The sequence below is a fragment of the Harpia harpyja genome, chromosome 18 (genome assembly GCF_026419915.1).
Source record: "Harpia harpyja isolate bHarHar1 chromosome 18, bHarHar1 primary haplotype, whole genome shotgun sequence".
NCBI lineage: Eukaryota > Metazoa > Chordata > Aves > Accipitriformes > Accipitridae > Harpia > Harpia harpyja.
Window position 1 is genome coordinate 19,020,839 of NC_068957.1, and position 23,815 is coordinate 19,044,653.

The 23,815-nt window shown below is 64.1% G+C and overlaps 3 protein-coding genes across 4 annotated transcripts; 2 read left to right on the plus strand and 1 right to left on the minus strand.

The window, feature by feature from the left end:
- Positions 1 to 508: 508 nt before the first annotated feature.
- Positions 509 to 8,662, plus strand: SYTL4 (synaptotagmin like 4). Its single transcript, XM_052813973.1, has 17 exons — positions 509 to 561; positions 1,373 to 1,535; positions 1,675 to 1,890; positions 2,435 to 2,544; positions 2,705 to 2,819; positions 2,986 to 3,093; positions 3,378 to 3,501; positions 3,609 to 3,699; positions 3,892 to 3,995; positions 4,117 to 4,203; positions 4,548 to 4,726; positions 4,918 to 5,020; positions 5,967 to 6,128; positions 6,912 to 7,017; positions 7,421 to 7,520; positions 8,069 to 8,277; positions 8,398 to 8,662. The coding sequence occupies exons 2-17, from the start codon at positions 1,426 to 1,428 to the stop codon at positions 8,538 to 8,540; spliced, it is 2,067 nt and encodes a 688-aa protein (XP_052669933.1). The 5' UTR covers positions 509 to 561; positions 1,373 to 1,425; the 3' UTR covers positions 8,541 to 8,662.
- A 437-nt stretch (positions 8,663 to 9,099) lies between these two features.
- Positions 9,100 to 15,307, minus strand: SRPX2 (sushi repeat containing protein X-linked 2). The gene is made up of 10 exons (XM_052814013.1): positions 14,279 to 15,307; positions 12,358 to 12,444; positions 12,078 to 12,269; positions 11,773 to 11,949; positions 11,291 to 11,417; positions 11,068 to 11,189; positions 10,772 to 10,951; positions 10,498 to 10,631; positions 10,297 to 10,418; positions 9,100 to 9,964 (listed from the first exon to the last, which is right to left on the minus strand). The coding sequence occupies exons 1-10, from the start codon at positions 14,346 to 14,348 to the stop codon at positions 9,784 to 9,786; spliced, it is 1,392 nt and encodes a 463-aa protein (XP_052669973.1). The 5' UTR covers positions 14,349 to 15,307; the 3' UTR covers positions 9,100 to 9,783.
- A 512-nt stretch (positions 15,308 to 15,819) lies between these two features.
- On the plus strand, positions 15,820 to 21,556 carry TSPAN6 (tetraspanin 6). Of its 2 annotated transcripts, XM_052813985.1 has the most exons (8): positions 15,821 to 15,980; positions 16,086 to 16,274; positions 16,654 to 16,728; positions 17,317 to 17,415; positions 17,688 to 17,843; positions 18,555 to 18,638; positions 20,488 to 20,593; positions 20,803 to 21,556. In XM_052813985.1, the coding sequence occupies exons 1-7, from the start codon at positions 15,894 to 15,896 to the stop codon at positions 20,554 to 20,556; spliced, it is 759 nt and encodes a 252-aa protein (XP_052669945.1). In that variant the 5' UTR covers positions 15,821 to 15,893; the 3' UTR covers positions 20,557 to 20,593; positions 20,803 to 21,556. The 2 variants fall into 2 exon arrangements, with proteins under 2 accessions (XP_052669946.1, XP_052669945.1); XM_052813986.1 differs by lacking the exon at positions 16,654 to 16,728 and having other exon boundaries at positions 15,820 to 15,980.
- The last annotated feature ends 2,259 nt before the right edge of the window (positions 21,557 to 23,815 follow it).

Sequence of the window (23,815 nt, forward strand, 5' to 3'; positions counted from 1 at the left end):
TGGGACCGTGCCTCTGCCCACGAAGGACAAGGGCGGAAGCTGGAGCCTTGCAGCGGGGCCGTCCTCTGCTGCGGGCAGAGCTGGGTGAACACCACGACCGTGCTGCTTGGGTCCCGGTCCCTCGCCCACCGCCGTGCTGGGCACCCCTGGGGACCCCAGGCTGGCACCCCAGCATTGCGGGTGGCTGTAGACTTTGTGCCGCCCTGTGTGTGCTCTTTGGGAGGAGCTGCCTTCCCAGACAGGGCTGCGGGGAACCACGCTGGGATCGCAGCCCGGACAGCCGGGACGGATCACCCAGCTCCAGGCACCGACCCGGCCTCTGCCCAGCCCTGCCCGGGGGGGAGAGCAGCCCGCGGGGTCGGGGACGGTCCCCGGGGGAAGGAGCTGCTGTCCCCGGCAGCGCGGGGGCTGGACGGGGCGGGCGCCGCCTCCCGCCCCGTCGGTGCCGCAGGTGCGGCGGGCGCGGCCCCTTTAAGGAGGCGGCACCGCCCCCCCCCGCCCCGGTGTTCCCCCCCCCCGGTCCCCGCTGCTGCCGGGAGGCGCCGGCCGGAGCCGCTGCAGGTACCGGGCGGCCACGCGTGGGGCGGGGAGGGGGAGACCGGGGGGTCCCTTTGCTGGCGGGGGGACGGGGTGTCCCGGGGGCCGCCGGAGCCGGTCAGGCGCGGGGCTGCCGGCGCGCCCCCCCCGGCCTCGGTGGCCCTAGACGTACCCCCCCCCCCCCCCCCGGGCAGAGAGGAGCCCGCGGTCCGGGCGGCTGCGGGGACGGGAGGGTCCCTCCCGCCGGGCTCGGCAGCGGCGGGGAGCGGGCTGCAGACCCCCGAGCGGGGGGTCTGCCCGGCTCCGTCGGGGCTGGAGCTGCCGCGGCCGGCCGGGGTCCGGCTGTCAGCGCCCTCCGGGCCGGATCCTGCCCCCCCCCCCCCCCCCCCCCAGCCCCGCCGCTGCTCCGGCGGCGCGCCCGCAGCCCGGCTGCTTTACGGGGGGACGAGCAGCTTTCCGAGCCCCGAGGTGCATACGCGGGCGCAGCGGCCCGGGGCAGCTCCTTCCTCCCCGGGGGTGTGTGTGTGGGGGGGGTGCCCGGGGGTGCTGGGCGTCAGCCCCGGTCCCACGGAGCCGGCTGAGGTCACCGGGGCTGGCAGGCGGCCGACAGCCCAGCCCGCAGCAGCGCCGTGCCCTGGGCAGGGCCGCCGAGGCGGCTGGGAGAGCCGGGTGCGGGCGCTCGGGGCGCCGGCCGCGGCGAGACGGTGTGTCGGGTGCCGTGATCCGGGGCGGGTGGGAGCCAGGCCCGCCCCGGGGCTCGGGCACGGGGTACCCGGCAGAGGTGGGGGCTGCGGGGCCGCGGGGGGGCTGCGCTAAGCGGCTGGCTCGCTCCTAGCACGGACGCGTCCAGCTGCTTCTCGGCGAGGGTGGGCGATCCCGGGTGGAACGATGTCGGAGGCCGTGGATCTGTCCTTCCTGTCGGACGCGGAGAGGGATTTGATCCTGCAGGTCCTGCAGCGCGACGAGGAGCTCCGCAAAGCAGAGGAGAGGAGAATCAGGTGAGGACGTGGCCGGAGCCGGGCAGGGCGCTGGTTTCCCCTCTTTGCTCTAGAGGCGGCTGGAGGGGCGACGGGGTCTGCCCCAGCCGCGGGGGTCCCGGCCCGGCTCTGACAGCTCCCGCTCTTGGGGTCCGAGCAGGCGGCTGAAGAACGAGCTGCTGGAGATCCGGCGCAAGGGTGCCAAGCGGGGCAGCCAGCGCTACAGCGAGCGGACCTGCGCCCGCTGCCAGCAGAGCCTGGGCCGCGTCAGCCCCAAGGCCAACACCTGCAGGGGCTGCAACCACTTGGTGTGTCGGGACTGCCGTTCCTACGGCCCCGACAGCTCCTGGCGCTGCAAAGTCTGCACCAAGGAGGCGTGAGTAGCTGGGGACGAGTGGCAAGGACCTCCTGCGCGCTCCTCCTGTCCCCGTCCTCTTCCCGGTCACCTCAGCTTGATGCCCTATGGCCAACCTTTCCTAGCCCAGCCGGTCTTCTCCGGCGCAGGGCGGCTGTCTCTGCTGTCACTTCCCGGGTGGGCAGCCATGGTTGGGTGATGGAGAATGGGGTCGTGCCCCACTCTTGGGCCTCCTTCACGCCCACCCCGCTCCTTTTCCCCCCTTACTTGACTCCGGCATCCCCCCGTGCCCCTCGTGCAGCCTGTTTCAAGCACCCCAGGTTTCCTCCCTCTCGGCCTCCCCTGTCCTACAAAACCCATCTTGCTCCTGTGTTTGCTGGGGATGTAGCTGGGCCCGTTGTCTGCCCAGTGCATCATCTCTGCCCAGCCACCTGCCGAACGTGCCCACTGTGCCCGTGCTCTCCTTGGCTGGTGGCAGCACCGACGGTGGTGTTGGGGTGCAGGGAGCAGCCCCCCCACTGCCCCTGACCCCCCGACTGCCCCCCACCGCCTCCCTGCCCTGCAGTGAGCTGAAGAAGACAACAGGCGACTGGTTCTATGACCAGAGGGTCAACCGCTTCGCCAACCGGCTGGGCAGCGACATGGTGCGGCTGTCCCTGCGGCACAGGTCTGCAGGTAAGGGTGCCGCAGCGATGCCTTCTCCCGCAGCCTGGCCCACCGGGATGCTCCAGCTTTCCCTCGTGCACCTCTGCCCATTGCGGAGCCGGCTGGGAGCAGCTCCTGCTCTGGAAATGGGCTTGGAGCAGTGGTCCTCCTGATGCCTCTCTCCTTCCAGCCAGCAAAAGAGAGACCGTGGGACAAACCCTCCTCCAGAAAGCCCACCTTGGCGAGCCCAAAAACTCCTCCGCAGCCCAGCAGCAGAGCCCCCCAGCACCCCGAGAGGGGCCCAGGTGAGGATCCCTGCTGTCTCCCCTGCTCCGGGTGCCAGCCCTCGCCTGCTGCAGGGACGGGAAGGACGTTGCCACCCTGCTCAGATCATTGGTGGTGCAGAAGCTCGCTCTCTCAGGCTGGCCTACTCGCCAAACAGGACATACCTGTGGTTTTGTTTGTCTGCAGTTTGTTTCTGGATGCCTCAGATCCTCGGGATGGCAAAAGCGACACAGAGTCCATGGAAAACATGAGCCTGGATGGCTACAGACTTAGTCCCGGTGGCATGGGGGGCAGGTGAGGGGCTCCCTGGGCGGGTTGTCCTTGGCAAGGCTGGCCTGGTAGAGGGTGAGGACTTTTGTCTCATGTGTGTTTTTCTCAGTCTGGTGAGGGAGAGCTGGCTTCTCTGGCTGGGCTGAAACCTGTCCCTGGGCAGGCAGGTCCTCTGCTCCCCAGGCTGGGGTGCTCCGGGGAGCTTGCATGGCTCTGGGAAGCTTGTGGGGAGATGGCACTTCCCGGCCAGCGCTTGCTCTCCCAGCCGTGCTCTTAGCGTGGGACAGACCTTGCTGTGTCCTCCACAGGAGTAACTCCCTGGAGAGAGCCACCCCTCTCAGAGATGGAAAACAGGTTGCTGCGCCAGCAGGACCTGCTGCCACCAGCCTGACCCTCCCTCTCCGCTCCAAAAACGCGTTCTCCGACGGACGGGTGCGTGCCACTGCTCCGGCAGGCTCAGCCCTGTCCTGGGGGGCAGGGCTGGGAGCATTGTGGGGTGCCCAACGCTGCCCTGCACTGAAGGGACCTTTCCTCCCCAGGATGCCGCCGTGGGGAGCCGCAGCGGCGCCTTGGTGGATGAGCACGAAACGATATTCAAGAAGAATCCCCGGCGGGTGGTGAGGCCTGCGGGTGAGAGCTGCGTGGGTGCAGGGGGGTTTGGGTGCCGACATGGCCGGGGGTGGGTGACCGCTTCTGCCTGGGCTGCGGCGGGCTTTCAGTGCAGATGGGAGAGACTGGGGCAGCCCCTTGCTGGAGGGAGCAGCAGGGCTCTGCTAGTCCTGCACCGTGTCGCTGCCTCCTGCCTCACCGTCTCTCGTACAGACTACACCAAGTCGGTGATCGACCTGCGCCCGGCGGACTTTGTGGGGGAAGGCGGCTCTTTGGGGGACAGGAGCAAGTCGGTCCCTGGCCTCAACACGGAGCTGGTGAGACCCTCGGCGTGCCCCTCGGCGTGCCACGGAGCCGGCTGCCAGGTGGAGGAACCGGCTGCCTGGCCGGCCGTGCCCCGCTGCTCCCCACGCGGGTGGCTTGTCTCTCTCCTTGCAGGAGGAGGAGGAGGAGGACATCGATAACCTGGTGGAGATCCATCGCCAGAGGGTGGCCCGCAGCAGCATGCGCAGCGGCACCTCCTCGGTGAGTCCCCGCGGTGCGGCCGTGCTCTGCTCCGCTGCAGGAAGAAATGATGGAGAAGGGCAGCGCCGACAGGTTGAGTGGGAGGGAGGTAGGGCCAGCAGCTCCTGGGGTGCATGGGCAAGAACTTGGGGTGTGGGGGCTTCCTCCTCTTGAAGGGAATCGAAACATGGAGACCCAGCTCTCTTCCAGGGAGCTGCGTGCAGGTGGGAGGCAGTCAGCAGCCTTCCCCAGCCACAGAGGGGTGAGAGGGGCTGTGCAGAGGAGGCATGGGGAGTAGCCTTGCTGAGGATGAAGAGGGACCGTCAAGTGATGCTGCCCTGGCTCAGCCCTGCCGTGTCTTCCAGAGCACGCTGGGGAGCATGGTCAGCATTTACAGCGAGGCCGGAGACTTTGGCAACGTCACGGTCACCGGGGGAATCTCCTTCTCCCTGAGCTACGAGCACAAGACGCAGACCTTGTTCATTCACGTGAAGGAGTGTCGCCAGCTGGCCTACGGGGACGAGGGCAAGAAGCGCTCCAACCCGTAAGAGCCGGAGGGGGCGATGGCTGGTGGCGCCGCCGGTGGTGCTCAGCTGGGTTGTGGGGTGCCCACCAGAGATTGGAGCTGTAACTGGGGGGGTCTTGGCGAGGCAGGAGGGCTGGGGTTGTCCTGGGGATCTTGGGGGGCTAGTCGTGGGGAGATCTTGGTGAAGCACTGCCTGCCCATGCCTTCAGGTACGTGAAGACCTATCTCCTGCCTGACAAATCCCGGCAAGGGAAACGCAAGACGACCATCAAACGCAACACCATCAACCCCCTGTACAACGAGCTGCTGAAGGTGAGCGGGGATGGGTTGGGGTGCAGCCCGCTCCCCGCTGCGGGGCCGGGCAGGCGCTCGGCCCCGGGGATGCTGCTGGAACAAACCAGGGGAGGGATGGGCTCCAAACGCTGAGGCGGGGGCTCTGCAGAGGACCCATGTCCAGACACTGCACCCTGAAAGCTGGAAAAACCCACTGCCAGGCTGGGTCGCTGCTCTGATGTGGCTGTGGCGTCAAGCCCCGGGTGCCGTGGTGGGGTGGAGGCACAGCTGCAGATGTGAATGTGTGTCACGGGCAGTGTTCCTGGCTCCTGTGGCGTTCCCAGAGCTGGGGCCTTTGCTTACCCTGGACATTGCTTTCCACGGAGGATGCTCCCAGGCCATTGCAGGCAGGTTACAGTGGTGGGAGGGAGGGCAGCATGGCTGCAGAGGCAGAGATGAGGCAGTTCTGGGCCCCAGAGCAGAAGAACTTGGCGCTGCCCTTCACCATCCCTGCTGCGGCCACCACGGGCTGGTGGGACCGGCTGGCTCCGTCCCTGAGCTCTGGCCCCTGGCTCAGGCCAGGCGCCCTCCGGACAGGAGGGAAGTGGGAACCGTGGTTTGGTTTCCAGGCTCCCACAGCCCTGGGTTTGCTGAGGTTTCGCGCTCTGACCACCTGAGGCTTGGTGGGCTGGCAGAGCTTCGCTTGTGGTGGGATGGGGTGGGGTGGCCGGATGCCAGAAGTCCTGGTCCTGCCTCTGCACGGGCTCTGAGGACCGCTTGCCTGGAGAACACGGGCTCCTGCACCACTGCCCCAGGACTTTGAGGTTTCAGGAGGCTTGGAAAGGAAGACAAACAGTCTCCTGCATGCATCCATTGCTCCTCAAACCTGTCTCCTGCTCGAGAGCTGCGGTTGATGGTGTATGCCAAGCCTCTCCCCAGCCTGACGCTGCCTGCTCACCGGTGGTTTTCCTCTTTCTCTTCCTAGTACGAGATTAACAAGTCCCTCCTGCTTGCAAGGACGCTGCAGTTCTCGGTCTGGCACCACGATCGCTTTGGCCGCAACACGTTCCTGGGGGAGGTGGAGGTCCCACTGGACACCTGGAACTTGGAGAGCCACCTGGAAGAGTTTCTGCCCCTGCACGGCAAGGTGCTGGCCCTGCCACCCCAGCCCTGCTGCCCGCAGCCTCCCTTGCCTGGCCCTGTCTGGGGGGGTTAGCCATCAGTGGGCAGAGGGGTGCAGAGACCTCGGCCGAGAGCTGCCGAACGGCTTCTGCCAAATCAAATCTTTGGAGAAAGGAAGACCCCAGAAGCAGAGAGCAATACTGTTGTAGTAAAAAAGGGCAGATCTTCTGCCTTGAGCCTAGCTTCCCTCCTCCTCCTCAGTAAGTCCCCTATGTGATGCTGTGAGACTTGTCTTTGCCCCATCAGGTATTTTCATTCTGCTTGATTGATTGCTCCAAGAGCGCAGCTCTTCCCAGCTCCCTGTCCCAGCTGGGAGGAATTGGAGCCAACATCAGGGAAGCGAATGGGGGAAATTGGCTGGGACATCCTGCTGCGGGTTGCAGAGCCGGGCAGTGAGGGCCTTCGTGCAGCTCGATGGCAGCAGCAGATGCTGCTGCTGGACTTAAGTCTGGTTCTCTAGACTTAACTCGTCCTGCGGGCTCAGCCCTCGGTGTTGCTGGGGCTCGAGCAGCTTGTGGAAACTCCTAAATAGGGCTTCCTAAGGGAGGTCATTGAGCCAAAGTAGGATCCCAAAGGAGCTGGTCTGAGTCTGACTTGGTGCTGGGGAGGGTCTGCAGGCATTTGTGCTGGCTAAACCGCCTCCAGGAGAAGCCAAGCCCGTTGGCCCCTGTGCTGCGTGCAGACCAGGCCATCGCCATGTCTGCTTTGGCCTCTCTAGCAGTCTTTAGTAAGTCTTGCCTCTTTGCAGATTGGGGCGGATGCTGCTGGTCTCCACCAGTACAAGGGGGAGCTGGTCGTCTCCATGAAGTACATCCCATCTTCCAAGCACCCCGGGACTGGGAACGGCAGGAAGGGTGAGTGCTGGAGCTCCAGGATCTCTGCGTAGCCTGCGGGACCCGCTCGTGGCCAGGCGAGCTGGATCTGGGTGGGTTCCTTGGGTGGTACCACCGCAGTCTTCTCCTCTGCGGTGCCTGCAAGGCTGCTCTGGGTCGGGGCAGACCTGGCTGTCCTCAGGCTGGCCGAGCGGTCCTGGTGCTTTCCTGGGGCTGGACCAGGCTGGACCATCGGTCCCCGTGTGAAGCAATTGTCTGCCTTCGCCTCGGCGGGCAGGACCAGTAAGGGAGGAGGCAAGAGGAGATACTAGCTGGGGATCTGTACCTGCCTCTGTGATGAAGGCTGTTCAGCAGGACCTTTCCAGAAGTTTGTGGTGGTGGAAATTAAGGTTGATTAATTCTTGCTGTGTTGGGTTTTTCCCAGGCAAAACAGGGGAAGGCGGTGAGCTCCAGGTCTGGATCAAAGAAGCCAGGAACCTCACGGCTGCCAAATCCGGGGGTACCTCAGACAGCTTTGTCAAGGGGTGAGTGTGAGTCCTGGGTGGGGGGGCAATGAAGGCACTGTTCTCCCTGGCTGCATCCCGGGACACTTCCCAGAGCTGCCGCGGGGACCTGGGGGAGGGAAGGGTCTCTCCGCTAGCTGCCCCGTGCTGCCTGCGTTGGTACCCTGAAAGTCACCATCTGCCCAGTGACAAGATGCTCCTGGTAGCAAACGCTCTCCTGGGTTTTGGCTGGTTGAGAGGTTGCGGTGGGAGGCTGTGTGCAGGGCAGGGCTCCAGGTGCCATCAAATCATCGTCCCAGAGGTCACCAAGCCACCGGGCAGCAGGGCTGGGGGCGAGGAGGCTCCGGTCCTTGCCCTCTCCCCTCCTTAGACTGCTTGCAGTCTGCTGAGCGGCTTTTCAGGAGGCAGGGCAGAGACCCGGCCCCTTGCAGACTGTCGTGGTCCTTCTTCCTGAGCCATAACAGGGAAGGTGGGCTTCAGGCCAGGTCCTGGGGTGCTGAGGTGCCCCAGCCTCTGGGGCAGAAGGCAGTTGCACACGTGCTGCTAACCCAAAGGGCTGCTTCCCCCAGCTACCTCCTGCCACACAAAAACAAAGCCTCCAAGAGGAAGACGCCTGTGGTGAAGAAGACCCTGAACCCTCATTACAATCACACCTTTGTCTACAATGGCGTCAACCCCGAGGACCTGCAGCACATCTGCCTGGAGCTGACGGTCTGGGACCGGGAGCCACTGTCCAGCAACGACTTCCTCGGGGGTGTCCGTCTGGGGGTGGGCAATGGTGAGGAGCCCTGGGGTCCCATCAAACCCTGGGGACAAGCAGCCTTGCTTGGGGCTGCCTCGCTGTGGGCAGGAGGCTGCTCTGGCAGTGACTTCTGCCCGCATCCATCCTTTCTGCCAGGCATGAGCAACGGGCAGGCTGTGGACTGGATGGACTCTACGGGCGAGGAGCTGAACCTGTGGCAGAAGATGTGCCAGTACCCGGGCTCGTGGGCAGAGGGGACGCTCCAGCTCCGCTCCACCATGGCCAAGCTGAGGCCGTAGGCTGCAGCGTCAGCACCAGGACTCGGCCGAGGGCTGGCACCGCTGCATGGCCTGGCAGGGCTGCCAAACGTGGGTGGGTTTTTCTTTTTGCTTATACTTTAATAAACATGACCTTCTCTAAACAGGCTTGGGCAGAAAGTCGTCTTGGCCTAGCTTCGTTTAAAGAAAGGGTTTTCCTTTTGTCTTAGGCTTTGCACCAAATTTCAGGCTGAACTGGAGTCCTTGCGGACTCTCCCTTCTTCCCCCCCAGGCAAAATGCTTTCAAATGTGGTTGGCTTTTTTCTTCTTTCCATTCTTCTTCCTCCCACCCCCTCTGTTTTCACAGTCTGCTCCCTTGCCTCCTCCACCCTCCTTCCTCAGGATGCTGCCGGCTCCAGGACTGGAGCAGCCATGCACAGCCAAGCCCCAGCCCTGGGTGTGGGGCTGGGATGGAGCCGTGTGGGGTCAACCTGGGGGGGAGCTGGGGGTAGTGGTCCCCAGGAAGGATTTGTTTCCCACACCTCTCTGCGACACACCTTCTGCCAGCACTGACTTTTTTGTACAAATTTATTTATTTCAAGTTAATATCCTACTGCCAAAACAGTTCCCAGGAAGGGTGTCCCGTGGCTGGTGGAAGGGGAAGCGAGGGGTAGGGTGGGGATGGCGAGCCCTGGGGGTGGGCTGCCCGCTGGCTGGCTCCTACTGGCTTTGCTGAGCGTGGGGCCGTTTGCTTTTAAAAAAGGCTTTCTGGCAGGACCCTGGCAGCAGTGCCTGCCCGGCAGGGCTGACCGCAGGGTGGGAGAAGCGGGTTCAGGTTGTGCGTGGGGTGAGGATGGCCGCGGGGAGGGTGAAGCTGCTGCATTAGAGGCTGTCGTGCTGTTGCCCTGCCTGTCCTGCCTGCCCTGCCCGCTCTCCTCTGCTCTGGCAGCCCAGCGTCTGGCTCCCCGTCTCCCCCCTGCCCTGGGGTTTGAGCAGAGGCGCTCCGGTGTCTCCCACCGTGGTCCTGGCCGGGCTGCACCATCCCACCCCGCAGCCGGAGGCCGCTCCTGGCTGCTGGGCGGTGGGAACGCTGCCGGCACATGGCCCCCGTCCTCGTCCCTGCTCGCCTCTCTGTGCCAGAGCAGCCGGAGAGGGGCTCCCCTTCCCCCGGAGGTCCTCGGCACCCTGGTCCTCCTCTACGGTGGGCGACTAGAAAAGCAGAAATGAAGGTGTCCGTCCCCTGAGGCCGGCGGCGGCGGAGGGGGGGGGTCTCCCCGGCGCTGCCTCACTCGCAGGGGTCCCCGCTCTGCGCCCGCCGCGCCGCCTCCCGCTCGCTCAGCAGGTAGGTGTCGATGAAGACGAAGAGCTCGTCGGGGCTGATCGGGGAGATGTAGCGCTCACGGTCGGCGCCCGCCTTGTCCAGCAGCACCGCGTTGAAGTGGGAACGTGTGAGGTGCAGGAACTGCCTGGGGGTGCAGGGGGGAGACGCTGGGCAGGGCTGGGGGGGGGTTGCCAGTGATGGCTGAGCCTGCCCGCCCCATACAGCCGTGCTCGGGTCCTCCTGGGGTGGTGGGTCCCGTCTCTTCCTCGGGGCTGTGAGCTCCAGGAGGGTCTGGCGATGCTGTATTCAGACTTGCCGGGGGTGTCCCCACATGGCACAAGCCCCTCTGGTGCAGCAGGAAGGGGCTGTCCACGAACCTAGCTGCAACCTCATGCTTTGCCATCCCTAGAGATGTCCCCATCCCCGGTCCCCTCACCCAGCCCCCTGGCTCTGCAGGACAGCCCCCGTCCCCCCTACCTGAGCTCCTCGATGATGCCGAGGGAGAGCTGGTGCTCCCGGATGCGTCCCACCTCGTTCGGGGGCTGCCCCACCAGCTCGACGGTGGTGACGTGACGCAGGTCCAGCCCGCAGGCGGCTTGCTGTGAAGAGGGGGGGTTGGTGAGAGGGTGCTGAGGGGGGTGGAGGTGGGAAGGGGGGGCAGAGGGAGGGGGTCCTCACCTGCAGCATGGAGATCTGCATCTTGTAGTAGCGGTTAGAGGGGTCGGGGGCCGAGATGACAAGGAGGCGGCGTTTCTCGTGGAACTGATCCAGCAGGCTGGCGGCCGAGTTCACGGCCGTGTTGATCTGCATGGCTGGGGCGAGAAGGAGCGTGCGGGGAGATGCCATTTTGCCCCCCATCACCCCTTCCCCACCCCTTCGCCCCGCTGGGCAGCATCCCCCTGAGCACGGGGCATCGCTGTGGGCAGATCCTCCCCTGCCCCATGCCGCTTACGTGCACAAAGGGGCTGGGAGCCCGTCCACTGCTGGGTGGACTGGCAGACGCGCAGGGAGGTGCCCTGACGCTCGTAGCCCCCGTCACACAGGTACTCGCAGGTGGCCCCGTAGTTGTTGCCATCGGAGGTGCAGGAGAGGTAGCCGTTCTGCGGAGGCTTCAGGACGGGGCAGCGCCTCACTGGGAAGAGGGAAGCTGGGTGAGGGCTGGGGGTGATGGGGCACGGCCCCAGTTGTGGGGCACGGAGCCCGGAGCCGTGGGAAGGCAGCCAGCAGCCCCAGGGGAGCCCGCTTCACCTTGGACGCGGACGCTGAACTTGCAGCTGGCTCGGTTGTATGCCTGGTCGTGGGCGGTGTAGCGGATTACGTGCTCTCCTTCGGGGAATTCGGAGCCGGGCTCTGGGCCCCGCAGCATCACCCTGCACTCAGCAGACGGGTTTCTCCATCAGGGCCCTGGGAGGGGGCACCCAGCGTGGCCCCCAGCCCTCGCCGGTAGTGCCCGCGGTGCCTCTGCCCTCACCTCTTGATGATGCCGTCAGCAGAGTCCTTCACACGGGGGGGGTCCCAGTAGACGGTAGCGGTCAGCTTGCCTGGCTCGGCTATCCGCTCCCGCGAGTCCGGGCAGCGGATCTTGGGAGGCTCCGTATCTACCCGCAGGGACGAAAGGGAGTCGGGGAACCTGCGGGTGCCCTGGGCTACCAGAGCCGGCCACCGGCCCCGGTGCTCAGCCAGCCCAGGGATGCTGCACGCAGCCCAGGCACCCCGGAGCCTGCTCTAAAGCCAGCACCGACTGCCCCAATCCCGGACCAACGTGCCCTGCACCAGCCCTGCTTCGGGGCTAACAGCACCTCGGGGAGCAGTGGGGACAGGGGTCCCAGCGCCGGGAGGTGCAGGAGCTGGCAATGCCTGGGTCAGATTTGGGGGGTGATACCTGCAGGTACCCCAGGGATGGGAGGGTGGCCTGCAGCATGGAGGTGGGAGAATGGTAGGGTGAGAATTTACCTACACAGATCGGCTCGCTCCCGCTCCAGCGCCCATCCTCCATGCAGACGCGGCTCCGGTCGCCCTCCAGCTGGTAGCCAGGCAGGCAGGTGTAGTCGCAGCGGGAATCCATCTGCACGCCGGCCGAGCAGACGTAGGAGCCCCGCAGCACCGCTGGCAGCACGTGGCACCGGATTTCTGGGATGGAGAGAGGAAAGAGGGGAGGGAAGGGGCCGCCCGGCCATGCTAGTGGGCAGAGCACCCAGGACCGGCCGCCGTGGGTGCCCACGGGGATGCCGGCAAGCCGACGGCCAGGGCATACTCACGTCGGCAGTACGCCATGCCGGACCAGTGGCGGCTGGGCAGGCACTGGACGGCACTGGGCCCCACCAGCCGGTACCCGCGGGCGCAGCTCAGCTCGCAGCGCGTCCCCAGGCTGCTGCGGTAGGAGCCCCCCCGGGGCGAGTAGCAGGTGGCCTCTCCGCGGTGGATGTTGAGCGTGGCACACCACTGGGGCACTGGGGGAGAGGAGGGAGGTGAGGGAGGCACCTTGCCGTGCCTTGGTTTCCCCATGAGGATGCGAGGGATGGGTTTGGGTGCCGTTACCTCGGTGGTAGTCCAGGGCAGGCTCGGGGGGGGCTTCTTCCACGTACACTTCATTGGTGTGGCTCTCAGCCGTGTAGTAGCCGGACCCTGGGGAGGAGGAAGGAGAAGACGGAGCTGTGGGATGGTTCGTGGCCGCAGCAGCACCCAGGCGATGATGCCTCCCTGGGCAGCTGCACCCTCCAGCACCGAAACGTCCCGCAACTCCCAGCAAGCGATCCCATCCCTGGGCAGACCCTGTCCTGCTGTCCTCGGGGCTGCCACCAAGGGTTAAGCTGGGCAGACAGCGAGCCCAGTCCCCAGCGACACGGTGTGCGCTGGCACCAGCCCGCAGACTAAACAGCGGCCGGAGCAGCCGCGGTTATGGCAGGAAACGGGTGCTGGCACAGAGTGGGCTGGCACGGACCCCCGGCTTCGTGCTGCCGGGAAGTCCTTCCACCCGCTCCCGTGGCACCGTCCCTGCCGCCGAGCGTCCCAAGAGAAGGAAGCAAGCTGCCCTCTCCTGCCTGTCCCAGCGGAGCCCATGGCCAAGGCAAGGGAGGAGAGGCACGCCGCCCGGCCGGGGGGCTGGCGGGGATGCAGCCCCTCGCTTGCGCACCAGGGAAGGATGAAGTTGCTGGACGGACGCTGCCGGAGGGGCTTGGCCGGAGCCGCTGGCCCCACGCCATCCGTGCTGTACAGAGGGGCCCCTGGCCCCACGGACGGGGGGAGGACAGCCTTGCGCCATCCTCGCGGGCCACCCTCTGGCCCACACCGTGTCCCCGTGGGCGAGGGAGCCGTGCAGGGGGAGAGGGTTGGGGCCCTTCCCCGCGGCCCCTCAGTGCCTCGGCCGGCCGCGGCATTCCCCAGCACTGAGCTCACGTTTCCGCCGCGTTTCCGTCGGCCCCCGCCAGCGCTGCCCCCTCCTCGCCGCCAGCCCACCCCACCGCGCTCCCCACTCCGGCATGGCGGGGATGCTCAGCCTGGGAAGGGACCCCAGGCGAAGCGGCAGCCCCGCCGAGGTTGCACCCGTCTCCCCTTCCCCCTGCTCCGGGTTTTGGGAAGGGGATATCCGCCAAGGCCAATCCAAGCGGCAGCCCCGCCGTCACGGGGAGGAAACTCCATTACAAATCTTTCCGACATGAACTTTACTACAGAGCTACTCCCCACCGCTTCCCACAAGCTTCTTTAAGTCGCCCACTCGTTTCCACAAGCCTTTTATCCCGACGCACTTCCCACGCTGCCACGGCTGCCTTGGGGAGCAGAGGGGCCCAGGGCGAGCGCAGGGCTGGCACCCGTGGGGCTGGCGGTGGGGATGTGTCGGTGACCCGGCGAGCAGGGCTGCTTCCCGGGGGGGGGCTGCCGAGCCCCCCTGCCGGAGCCCGCAGGCAGATGTGCCATTTAATTGCGATGTTCCCTTTTCGTGCAGGCGCTGGCTTTTATTTCTCACCTGGGGCCAGCTCGCAGGAGCATCCCCAGCCAGCAGTGCTGGCAGCATGGCAAGGGGATGGGGACGGGGAGCAGGGAAGGGGGAAACCCCCCCAAACAGGGCAAGGGCTTTTGATCTTTGACCCAGCTGCCTGGCTGCGGGGGGGGGGTTGGATCTGAGCGCTCCATCCAGCAAACATCTGCCGGCCGATGGCCCCCGCGGGAGCAAGGAGTCAGCGGGAAAGCTGCGCTCCCGCAGGCAGGGGCGTGATGGAGAGGCTGGTTTTCTGCTCCTCTCTGGATGCCTCCCAGCACTCCCTCCACTCCTCCCAGTACCCCACAGCGCACCCCTGCAGGGTCCCCATACCCCGCAGGCACCGATGCTTTCGCCGGCATCGCTGTACCAGGGCACCCCTCCCTCCATCCCTCCCCACCGCGAAGCCCCCCGACGGGAGCGGGACCCCGCAGGCTGCCGTGCCCCGGGAGCCCCGCTGCGCCCGCGCACCCCAGCACTCACCTTCGTGCCACGTGGATGACACCAGCCTGGCGAGGACAACCAGCAGGACGGGGGCTGCCTCCTGCGCCATGCCGGGGGGGCCGGGGGCCGGCCAGCCCACCTGCCTCGTGGGGTCCAGGGGCAGCCGCGAGCCCCGGCGAGGACGGAGAGGGGCTGGAAACAGGACAAGGGTCCCCTCCGTCGCCTTGTCGCTGCACAGACGCTTGACCCTCCTCCCCGGCCGTGCTGCCTGTGCTGAGCAAACTTACTTTTCCCCTCTGCTGCCCGTCCCAAACATTCAAAAGCCGTGAGTCAGGCCCAAAATGATGAGATTGTCAAAAATAATAAATCCCAGGATCGCCCGTTTTCCAACGCACCTCCTGCTTCTCTGAGGCTTTAAAAGGTTGTTAGATTTTTTTCTTTGCAAGCAGAAGAGCCAGGAGCCTGTTTCGACACAGGCGAGAGCTGAGTCGAGCCTGTGCCGGCCCTGCCGGGCTCCGGGAACGGGGGTCCTGGGGGGCCGAGGACAAAACCGCGGGAGCCAGGACCCTTTTTCCACCTCTTGCCAGGAGGGAGGGAGAGACCTCACTGCAGACGGCGGGCTCCGAAACCGGTCCCGAGGCAAGCACTTCCAGCTGGGGTCTGTTTTCCAGCTGAAGTTCAGCCCCCGCGAGGCAGAGGTAATGAAGCGCTTTCGTTAGGACCCGCCGCCCCGCGTCCCACGGGGTTGGGTGGGAGGCGAGGTAGGAGCGGGACCCAACTGGGATTTGGGCTCTGGAGCACAGGACCGCATGGGTAGAGGGGAGACGAGGGGCGAGCCTGGCACGGACAGGTAGGAGAGTTGGCGCGGGGCGGCGGCGGGGGACACGCTGCGTGAATGCACTAATTATGTGGCGGCCAGGACGGTAAGCACGCTAATTAATAACACAGCTGTCCTGAGCAGGAGAGGGCTGCTGGGAGGCCACTGTGCAGGGCTGCTTGCTGCAGGGTGTGGGGAGCCCGCGGCCCCCCGCAGCCTGGGGACGCCCCCACGGAGGGGACGGGGTGTTCACCCACGGTGGGCAGGAAGCCCGTCGCTTGCCAGCATGGTGGCCGTGCCATGTGCCGGGGCGCTGGGTGGCTGCCCCCGGCTGGTCCCTGCTCTGCCGGGGGACACCTGGGCAGGAGGTGGGGGCCACGTTGGGGCTGGGGCTGCACCGCCAACCACTAGGGCAGGAGAGCAGGGGCTGGGTGGCACGGAGCAGGCGGGGGATGGCATGGAGAAGGCAGGAGGTGGCACCGGGCAGGCAGGGGGTGGCACGGAGCAGGCAGGGGGTGGCACCGGGCAGGTAGGAGGTGGCATGGAGAAGGCAGGGGGTGGCATGGAGCAGGCAGGGGGTGGCACCGGGCAGGCAGGGGGTGGCACAGAACAGGCAGGGGGTGGCACGGAGCAGGCAGGGGGCGCCCCCGCTGGGAAGGAGCGGCTCGCCTTCGGGCGCGCTCGGCCATTTCCGTGAAGGCTCGGCAACCTCCGCCGCCGCTCGGGCGCCTCCGGCGCGGCGGGGCGGGGCGGGGCGGGGCCTGCCCGGCGGGGCGGGGCGGGGCCGCGGCGCGGCGCGGCGGGGCCCGTCCCGGCAGCAGACGGCCCGAGTCGGCCATGGCGTCCCCGTCGCGGCGGCTGCAGACGAAGCCGGTGATCACCTGCCTCAAGAGCGTCCTGCTCACCTACACCTTCGTCTTCTGGGTGAGCGCCGGCCCGCGCCCGCCCCGCCCCGCCCCCGCGGCATGTCGCGGCCGCGCCGGCCTGTCGCGACAGTCGCGAGCCACGGCGGCTTTCCCCTCTCCCCAGGTGTCGGGCATCGTGCTGCTGGCCGTGGGCGTCTGGGGCAGGGTGAGCCTAGCCGTCTACTTCTCCTTGCTGGACGAAAAGGCCACCAACGTCCCCTTCGTCCTGGTGGGCGCCGGCACCGTCGTCGTCCTCCTGGGCACCTTTGGCTGCTTCGCCACCTGCCGCGGCAGCACCTGGATGCTCAAGCTGGTGGGTGGCCCCGGACGGGGTGGGACGGGGTCCTGTCGCCTCCTGACCCACCCCGGCACGTCCCATCCTTCCCCCTCCCATCCCGACCCCATCCCATCCTGCCCCATCTCATCCCGTCCCAACCCCATCCCATCCTACCCCGTCTCATCCCATCCCAACCCCATCCCGTCCTACCCCGTCTCATCCCGTCCCACCCCACCCCATCCCGTCCCATCCCGTCCTACCCCATCTCATCCCGTCCCGTCCTACCCCATCTCATCCCGTCCCAACCCCATCCCGTCCCAACCCACCCCATCCCGTCCCATCCCATCCTACCCCATCTCATCCCATCCTACCCCATCCCACCCACCCCGTCCCATCCCACCCTTTCTGCCTGCAGTACGCCATGCTCCTGTCCCTCATCTTCCTCATCGTCCTGGTGGCCGCCGTCGTGGGGTTCGTCTTCAGGCACGAGGTGAGTCTGGGCGGTCGCTGCTGTCTCCCGATGCTGCGGAGCAAGGTCGATGCTGGTTTTAACCCAAGTGCAGTTGCAAATGTCGCTGGAGGGACAGAGGTGCTGCTGGGAGTGGTGATTAGTTTAGCTAAAATGGGGTTAATACAGCCCAAAGTGCAGCTTGGTCCCCAAAAAGGCCCATAAGGTCCATAAGGACAAGGCTGGGTGCAGGGTCCAGCCGGCATGGCACGCTGCCCCTGTGCCAGAACAGGCGAAGCAGCCCTGGACTTTAATTTCTGGCCTTGGTCTACTGCAATAATTTCTGTAATTAAAGCTCCTCTGAGGGTTCCTGTGCCATGGAACAGCCTGCCTGGGGGGGCAGTTGGCACTGCACAGGTCCTTGTTATTACATGCAGCATCCCTGCCGCCACAGCGCATCCCAGCCTGCCCTTTAATACAGCGTTTAATTGCCTGGGTGGCCGGGGGAATGTCTGCTGGCCGCGGCCGGAGTCATTCCTGCCATCACCGAGAGGTGACTAACGCGGGGCCGCGGGTCCTGAAGCGCAGGAGGGGACGGCACCGCCGCAGAGACCTCTCTCTCTCTTGCAGATTAAGACAAACTTTGAGAGTAACCTCAACCTGGCCTTGAGGGACTACAACGTGACCGCGGATCGGCACAGCGAGGCCGTCGACACCATCCAGAGAACCGTGAGTGCCCCAGGCTGGTGTCTGGATGGCGGCGGGTGGGTACGCTCGCCTCGCCCCCCGCCGTCCCCTGGGAACCCCTGCAGTATCGGCATCCCTGTCGTGATGCTGGGGGTCCTTTTGCACCACGGGTTTTTGAGTTTGGGAGGAGGTGCTGGGTGAGATGGGGGCAGTTCCCGGTGAGGCGAAGGCAGGGGAGCCGTGGGAGTGATGGTAGAAATAGGGGGTCAGTACCCTGGTGTGACTGTGCTCCCCAAATGTGTTTCCCCCTCTAGCTGCACTGCTGTGGGGTGCAGAACTATTCGGACTGGGAAAGGACTGAATACTTCACCCAGAGGGGCATCCCCCAGAGCTGCTGCAAGACCCAGGATGACTGCTCGGAGGAGGATCTGAAAGACCCAAACAAAGCCAAGCTGAAAGTGTTTGTGGATGTAAGTTAAGCTCAGAAAAATCCCCCTGCCAGTCCTGGAGGTGGGGAGGGCAGAGCTGGATGGGTGGAAAAGGGCTTGCCCTTCCCTGGGAGGCTTGAAAGGAGAACTACTCTCTCGATGCAGATGCCTTGTGGCCCAGGGACTCCCCTGGGGTGGAGGTACGTGAAGGGTATGGAGGAATGAGCCCTCCCTCATGTCTGAGGTGCCCCCCCCACTCCTTCCTTGGAGGTCAGGGACCAGCCGGACCGAAGTGTTTGCACTGGGGGCTGTGTGTTTTGGAGAACAGGTGAATAAGGAGGTAATTTCCCAGTAAAGTTCGTTTCGGCGGCGCTGATGTCTCCCGATGGATGACCGTGCAAAGTCCTGAGGCGGTGGTGAGCACGGGTGACCTCATCCTGCAGGGACGGCTGGGTGATGCAAGGGATGTTCCTCTGATGAGTCACCTTGCTCAACCCAACGCTCCCTTTGGGAACAGCCCATGGGCAAGTGCTCCCCTTGATAACGAGGCTGGGCTGGGAGGCTGGTTGGCGAAACGCTGATAGGAAGGTGACTTTGCCCGAGGTGAGGCAGGAGGGTGGCAGCCAGAAGCCCTCAGCTGCCCACACAGGAGCATCTTCTCCTGGAGCTGCTGGTGCTCTGGGGAGGTGTCGGTTTCTGCTCCCCGGGGGGTGAAAAGCACTGGACCACGTTCTCGCTTTCCATCCTCTGCAGGGTTGTTTTTTCCTGGTTACGTCAACGATGGAGTCAAAAATGAGCGTTGTGGCTGGAATCTCCTTCGGCATCGCGTGCTTCCAGGTAAAATCTCCCTTGCCTGGCACAGGGGGAGTGCAGAGTGAAGCTAGCGTGTCTCCGGAGGTATTTAATTTCTGTGCAAATTCTGGTGTGTGTACAAAAGGCACGGCCTGTTTCACCCAGGGAGGAGCAGCTATTCTGCAGATTCTCCTTGGGTTTAATCTCACTATTGTGCAGTCTCCGGTCTCTTAAACCCAGGGCTGAAGCACCAGCTCTGTTTCCGTGAGCCCGGGTTATTTGAGAGGAGCTCCTGTCTGAAACACCCGGCTTCAAGAAAAAACAAACGGAGCCTGTGCTGTGCCGGGCAAACTCCTTGCGTTTGCTGTAGGCAGGGATCAAATCTGCGCCCTTCCTTTTCCTACCCACCGACCTCCCTTTTTATCAGGGAGGCGTTTTGGCATCACTTCTGCGTGGCTGGCTCCCTGTGAGCGCCTGTGGGGCACCGCTCGTTCTGGCGGCTCACACCCCGCATGCTGCCTTACCCTGCGATTGCTTCCTTTCCCTCCCGCTCCCCAACCTCTCCTTTACTTAATCCTGTAGGACGTTTCCTGCAGGAGCCGCAGCAGCAGCCTGCTCGCCGTCCCTGCTCCGGCAGGCTTTATCCCGGCAGGAAACGAGAGGCCCCTGCCCCCAGCTCCGCCACGCTGGGCGCTGGGCACGCTGACGCTGCCCTGGGGTTTCCCGAGGTGCCGAGGGTTTTCCGACGCGGGAGCCGCAGGATGCGCAGCCGGCCCTTCTTTAGCTGGTTTGTGGAAGCTTGCTGGGCTCTCGGTGCTGGGCAGCTGCGGAGCGAGCTCAGCTGGCCGTGACTTTGGAGGGGCTTGAATTCACCCTCCCCTTGATCCGGCACGCAGAGGCCGTGGCGTGAGCTTCCAGGTGCTGCCACCCGGGACCATTCGCTGACCACACCAGCCTGGGGAGAAGGAACCCTGCCGGGTTTCCAGGAACCTGTCCTGGAAAAGATATTTCTCCTGTAACGAGCGTGTCGCCGTGCGTTTCCCGTAATGGGTGAACTGGGGGAGAGGCGGGAGCCAACAGCCCCTGGCTGCAGCGTGTGCTGCCAAGTGCTTTCGGTTGCGGCTGGGAGAGCCCGAGAGCCGGAGCCGCTCCGCTGCGCCCAGCCGCTCACCCCGCTCTCCTCCTCAGTCGGGCTGTGCTCACCGTGGGGTCACCGAGACGTGACCGACACGCAAACGGTGAGCTGCACGCTCCCAGCTGCAAAATCATCTTGGCTGATGCCAGGCTTGGGAATTGTAACTGGTTCCTGGCTTTTATCGCTTTCATCAAGCCTTGCTGTGTCGTGCAGCCAGCAGGGACCCATCATGCAAAATGTGCCTCTAACTTTGCTTGTGTAAGTCAAACTCCTGCAGGATCTGGCCCTAAATGTCTGTGCAGGGGCTGTGAGGCCACATTGTGATAACGGTAGTGTGTCCTTCAGATGCTGATGCGAAAACAGCAACCTTGCTTCCCTGCTGTCCTTGCAACAGGGAGGGGTGGCTGCTGTTCTCTAGTGGCTGTGTAATTGGCTGTGACGCTCCTGATATCTGTGTAATCTCCAAAATTACCATAAAACAGTAGATGCTTCATGAAGCAAAATGTAACAGGACAGGACGCAGAGCATCTCTTGTGACGAGCTTGTTTGGCTGATGCCTGCCAGGATCCTCCGCTTCAGCCTCTCTCAGTTAGTCCAAAGCAGGGCGCAGCAGCCTGTGTTGTGGTTTGTAAATCCTACTGTCCATCCTTGGATTTTATAAAACTGATGCTCTAGAGCAATTTGTCAGGCTTTTCCCCTAAAACACCGTGTCCTGGTCTTGGCTACCTCTGATGTGTGGGGTTTTTTTCTCTTTTTCAGTTGGTTGGCATCATTCTTGCCTGCTGCCTGTCCCAGTACATCACGAACAATCAGTACGAGATGGTGTAGCTGGCCCCCAGCACACTGTGGCTGTGGCCGTGGCCGGGTACGTCTGTCCAGCCGTGTAAGCTCGGTGGCTGCCTCTGCATCCCTGGCTGCCGCCTGATCGCCCCTGGGGACCTTCAGCACGGCGGCGGGTACCACGGGGGGCGGGTGCGGGGGTAGAGGGCACCTGCGGGACCGTGTCTGCGATGTCATTTTAAGCCGTGTATAAATCCAGCGTTGTCTGTTACCACTTTGCCTTGTGCATTGCAGGGTATGCTCTCCGTGGCCGGGGAGGATGCCACCACCTCCAGTTTTCCTCTGGATGCCGCTTCGTGAAATCTTGCTTTGAACTGACTGATCTTCTTCTCAACTAGCTCATAGAAACGAGTGCAGCAGCTGTCCTGGTGCGCTCAGGGACTTGTCCTAACACTACTCTGCCGTGCCACCGCGTGGGATAATTAGTGTAGCTGCGGTGGTTACAGCAAGCGTGCTCCTCCGGGTGCTGCAGCCCCTGGCTCTTTCCTCGGCGGCACGCTCGAGTGCCGTGCCGAGCAGACCGTGCTGGCGGCCTCGCGGGACTCCCAGTGCTCATCCTCGGTGCCTCCGTCGGGAAAAGCGATGCTTCCCCTCATCTCTGGCAGCCCCTCGATGTCCCCTCGCTCTCTGGACGCGGTTGCTCTCGAGATGGGGCTGTTGCCCAGCTGAAACATGGCCCTGCCTGCCTGAAGCCCTTGGCTCAGCAAGGTCTCAGCTTGTTGCCAAGCTCTGTCTCACCCCTGTCCTGGGTTTTATATACTTTTTTAGAGTTGTACTTTTTTAAGTACAGGCTGTAGTGATTCTTTGTAAGCTGTAGCGAGGTTTGGTGACGTAGCTCCTGGTGCCTTTACCTTGGTAGGTGTCCTTGCACCGAGTCAGCTGTGACTTGATTGTCAGTATTATATGCTGCTTTAACTCGTTTTGTGTATTGAGTAGAACTCTCTTGTCCTGAGACACAATAAATATTAAGATATTTTACTCTATGAAACAGCCTTGGCTTTTCTTTTCATCTCCTGGAAATTCCTCTGCTCGAGTTGCTGCAAAGAGCAGCAAACCCCCCGGGAGGTAATCCACTCGCCCCGGGCCAGCCAGTAACCTCTGGACCATCGCAGCTTGCGTTTCTCCGATGCTCACTGGTGCACTTGTGCTTACAAATAACTTCTGTAATTGAATTTTCTTCATAACAGCAGTTGTGTAACAGTGCTGAAGCAGAAGGCCTGGAGCATCCCAGCCCAGGAGCCGGGCAGATGAGTTCAGATCCGTGCAAACGCGCGCATCGTCTGCAAACAGGCGCATCCTCTGCCGGCCCAGCGCTCGCTCCGAGCAAAGGGCAGGGCAGCACTGCTGGAGCTGCCTGTGTCCCCAGCCTCTCCCCGGGCAAGAAACATGGATTTAAGCTTTTGTGTTCGTTTGGTACTGCTCATCTCAGGGTTGTTTCATCAGCAAACCTTTGCCTTACTGAGCGTGATGCTGCAGTGGTGCAGTGAAGCTCCTCTCCTGCACAGCTTGGGGGATTTTTGGGTCTCGAGCACCGAATTTGCCAGCGCTGTGGCTTGGAGCAGCCCGCCGGCTGCCGGGGCTGCCTCTCCTGCTCCCGGGGAGGAGGGAGACGTAAAAGGAGGGGTTAAGCCACAGGTAGGAGCGGTGGCCCTTTGTCGGCATCATCCCTCTGGCAAACACTGCTCTGGTGCTGGGTGAGCTGCCCCGACCAAACCGCCCCGTGGTGCGGCAAATGACCCGGTATGGGACAGCCTCGCTGCTGACGGAAGAACCCGAAGGGGAACACCCGAAATCCTTATGTTGCGTTTAACCTGGGTGAGTAAATCAAACTGTTGTCAGCACCTGGCTGGCTGAAAGCCTCCTGGGTCGGGACGGCGAGGCAGAGTGCGTCAGAGCACGGAAACCCGGTTGGAGAGATCAGCCGATGGCAATTAATGGATGGATGGAGACAGGGGCAGGAACACGTGAGAAGCAGGGCCAGGTTTGGATAAACCCATCCTCATCAGAAAGCCTGTGCAGAGGGAAGCGACCGTGCAGCTTCATTCCCTGGGTGGGCAGCGGAGGCGATGCCGGGCGGGTGGCAACGGTGCTGGCAGAGGGTGGCACGGGGAGCCTGGAGGTTTCTGAGCTGCTGCAGGAAAACCAGCACTGACTGACTGTGTGCTAAGCTGGGGAGCATGGAGGCTTGTCCAGCCTGCTCGTCCCCATGGCCAGCGACAGGCACTGTGGCCATCAGAGGGTGCAGATCTTATCTAGTTAAATAGTGCTTAAGTAGACACCTCGCTTTAATGTGGAGAGACAGCAGTAACGTCTGGGAGGTACTGGCATGTGCTGGGGGAGATGCCAGGCAGACTTGGGACACTGCTCTCCTGGCAAAGGCATTGGGTACACTTTGGTGACCCGGCTGGACCCACCGAGCTGGGACACGAGCACCGCTGGCTGGCCCCAGGGCTCCGGTTTCCCGCAGCAGCTGTGGTCAGGTGAGTTTCACATATTCCCTCCTCTCAGGGGGAATAAATGTCTTTGGGGACTTGTCGGAAACGCTTGGCGTCCCCAAGACTGGTTGGTGTCCCTTAGGACGCCACGCAGGGAGCTCTGCTGCACCGCGCTCCCAGTGTTTTAACCATGTTGCCAGCACAGCTGTGAACAGGGGTGGAAGGAACTGCCCTTGAAACCTGCTCACATCCCCACAGGAGCCGCAGGGATACGGGGAAGGCCTGGCAGCCCCGGTGACACCGCCGCTGGCACCCGGCACAGTGGCAGCGAGCAGAGCCCGACCTCTGCTCCTTCCTCTGTACGTATGGCTGGGCACGCTCATCCCTCCAGGTGTTTCCCTGGAAAGCACCGGCCGTGGCAGCATGTGCTCCCTCAGTGACACCGAGAGGGTTTTGCCCAGTGACACCCACGGTACGTCAAAGCTCTTCGGCAGCAGCCGGCTCCCTTGGGATGAAAGCTGGAATCTGGGGTCTGGCGTGAGCACCGAGGCCATGAGCAAGGGAAGGCTGCACGGGGATTTTGGCCGTCAGCCCTCAGCACTGCTGCGGGCAGTGTCCTGCTCAGGGCGGCTGCAGTGTCAAGGACTTACTTTTTCCCTCCTGCAGCTCGGGGTTTTACCCATTTGTTGGTCACAGGGCTGGGGACAGCTGATGGCACTTGGGGTCGTCCGCGCCTCCGCTCCCGCTGGCTTTTGCCGCCCGGTTCCCCGGGGGCTCCTCGTGCCCGCTCCTGCCTCTGCCTTGCCCGCACA

Excerpts from the sequence above, each read along its gene's own strand:
- SYTL4 (XM_052813973.1), top strand. The coding sequence starts at position 1,426 with ATGTCGGAGGCCGTGGATCTGTCCTTCCTGTCGGACGCGGAGAGGGAT. Across the intron at positions 2,545-2,704 it reads CCTGCGGCACAGGTCTGCAG|CCAGCAAAAGAGAGACCGTG; the intron begins GTAAGGGTGCCG and ends CTCTCCTTCCAG. Across the intron at positions 8,278-8,397 it reads CCGTCTGGGGGTGGGCAATG|GCATGAGCAACGGGCAGGCT; the intron begins GTGAGGAGCCCT and ends CCTTTCTGCCAG.
- SRPX2 (XM_052814013.1), bottom strand. The coding sequence starts at position 14,348 with ATGGCGCAGGAGGCAGCCCCCGTCCTGCTGGTTGTCCTCGCCAGGCTG. Across the intron at positions 11,190-11,290 it reads GCTGACGGCATCATCAAGAG|GGTGATGCTGCGGGGCCCAG; the intron begins GTGAGGGCAGAG and ends TGCTGAGTGCAG. Across the intron at positions 9,965-10,296 it reads GGCATCATCGAGGAGCTCAG|GCAGTTCCTGCACCTCACAC; the intron begins GTAGGGGGGACG and ends CTGCACCCCCAG.
- TSPAN6 (XM_052813985.1), top strand. The coding sequence starts at position 15,894 with ATGGCGTCCCCGTCGCGGCGGCTGCAGACGAAGCCGGTGATCACCTGC. Across the intron at positions 16,729-17,316 it reads GGTTCGTCTTCAGGCACGAG|ATTAAGACAAACTTTGAGAG; the intron begins GTGAGTCTGGGC and ends TCTCTCTTGCAG. Across the intron at positions 18,639-20,487 it reads TCGGCATCGCGTGCTTCCAG|TTGGTTGGCATCATTCTTGC; the intron begins GTAAAATCTCCC and ends TCTCTTTTTCAG.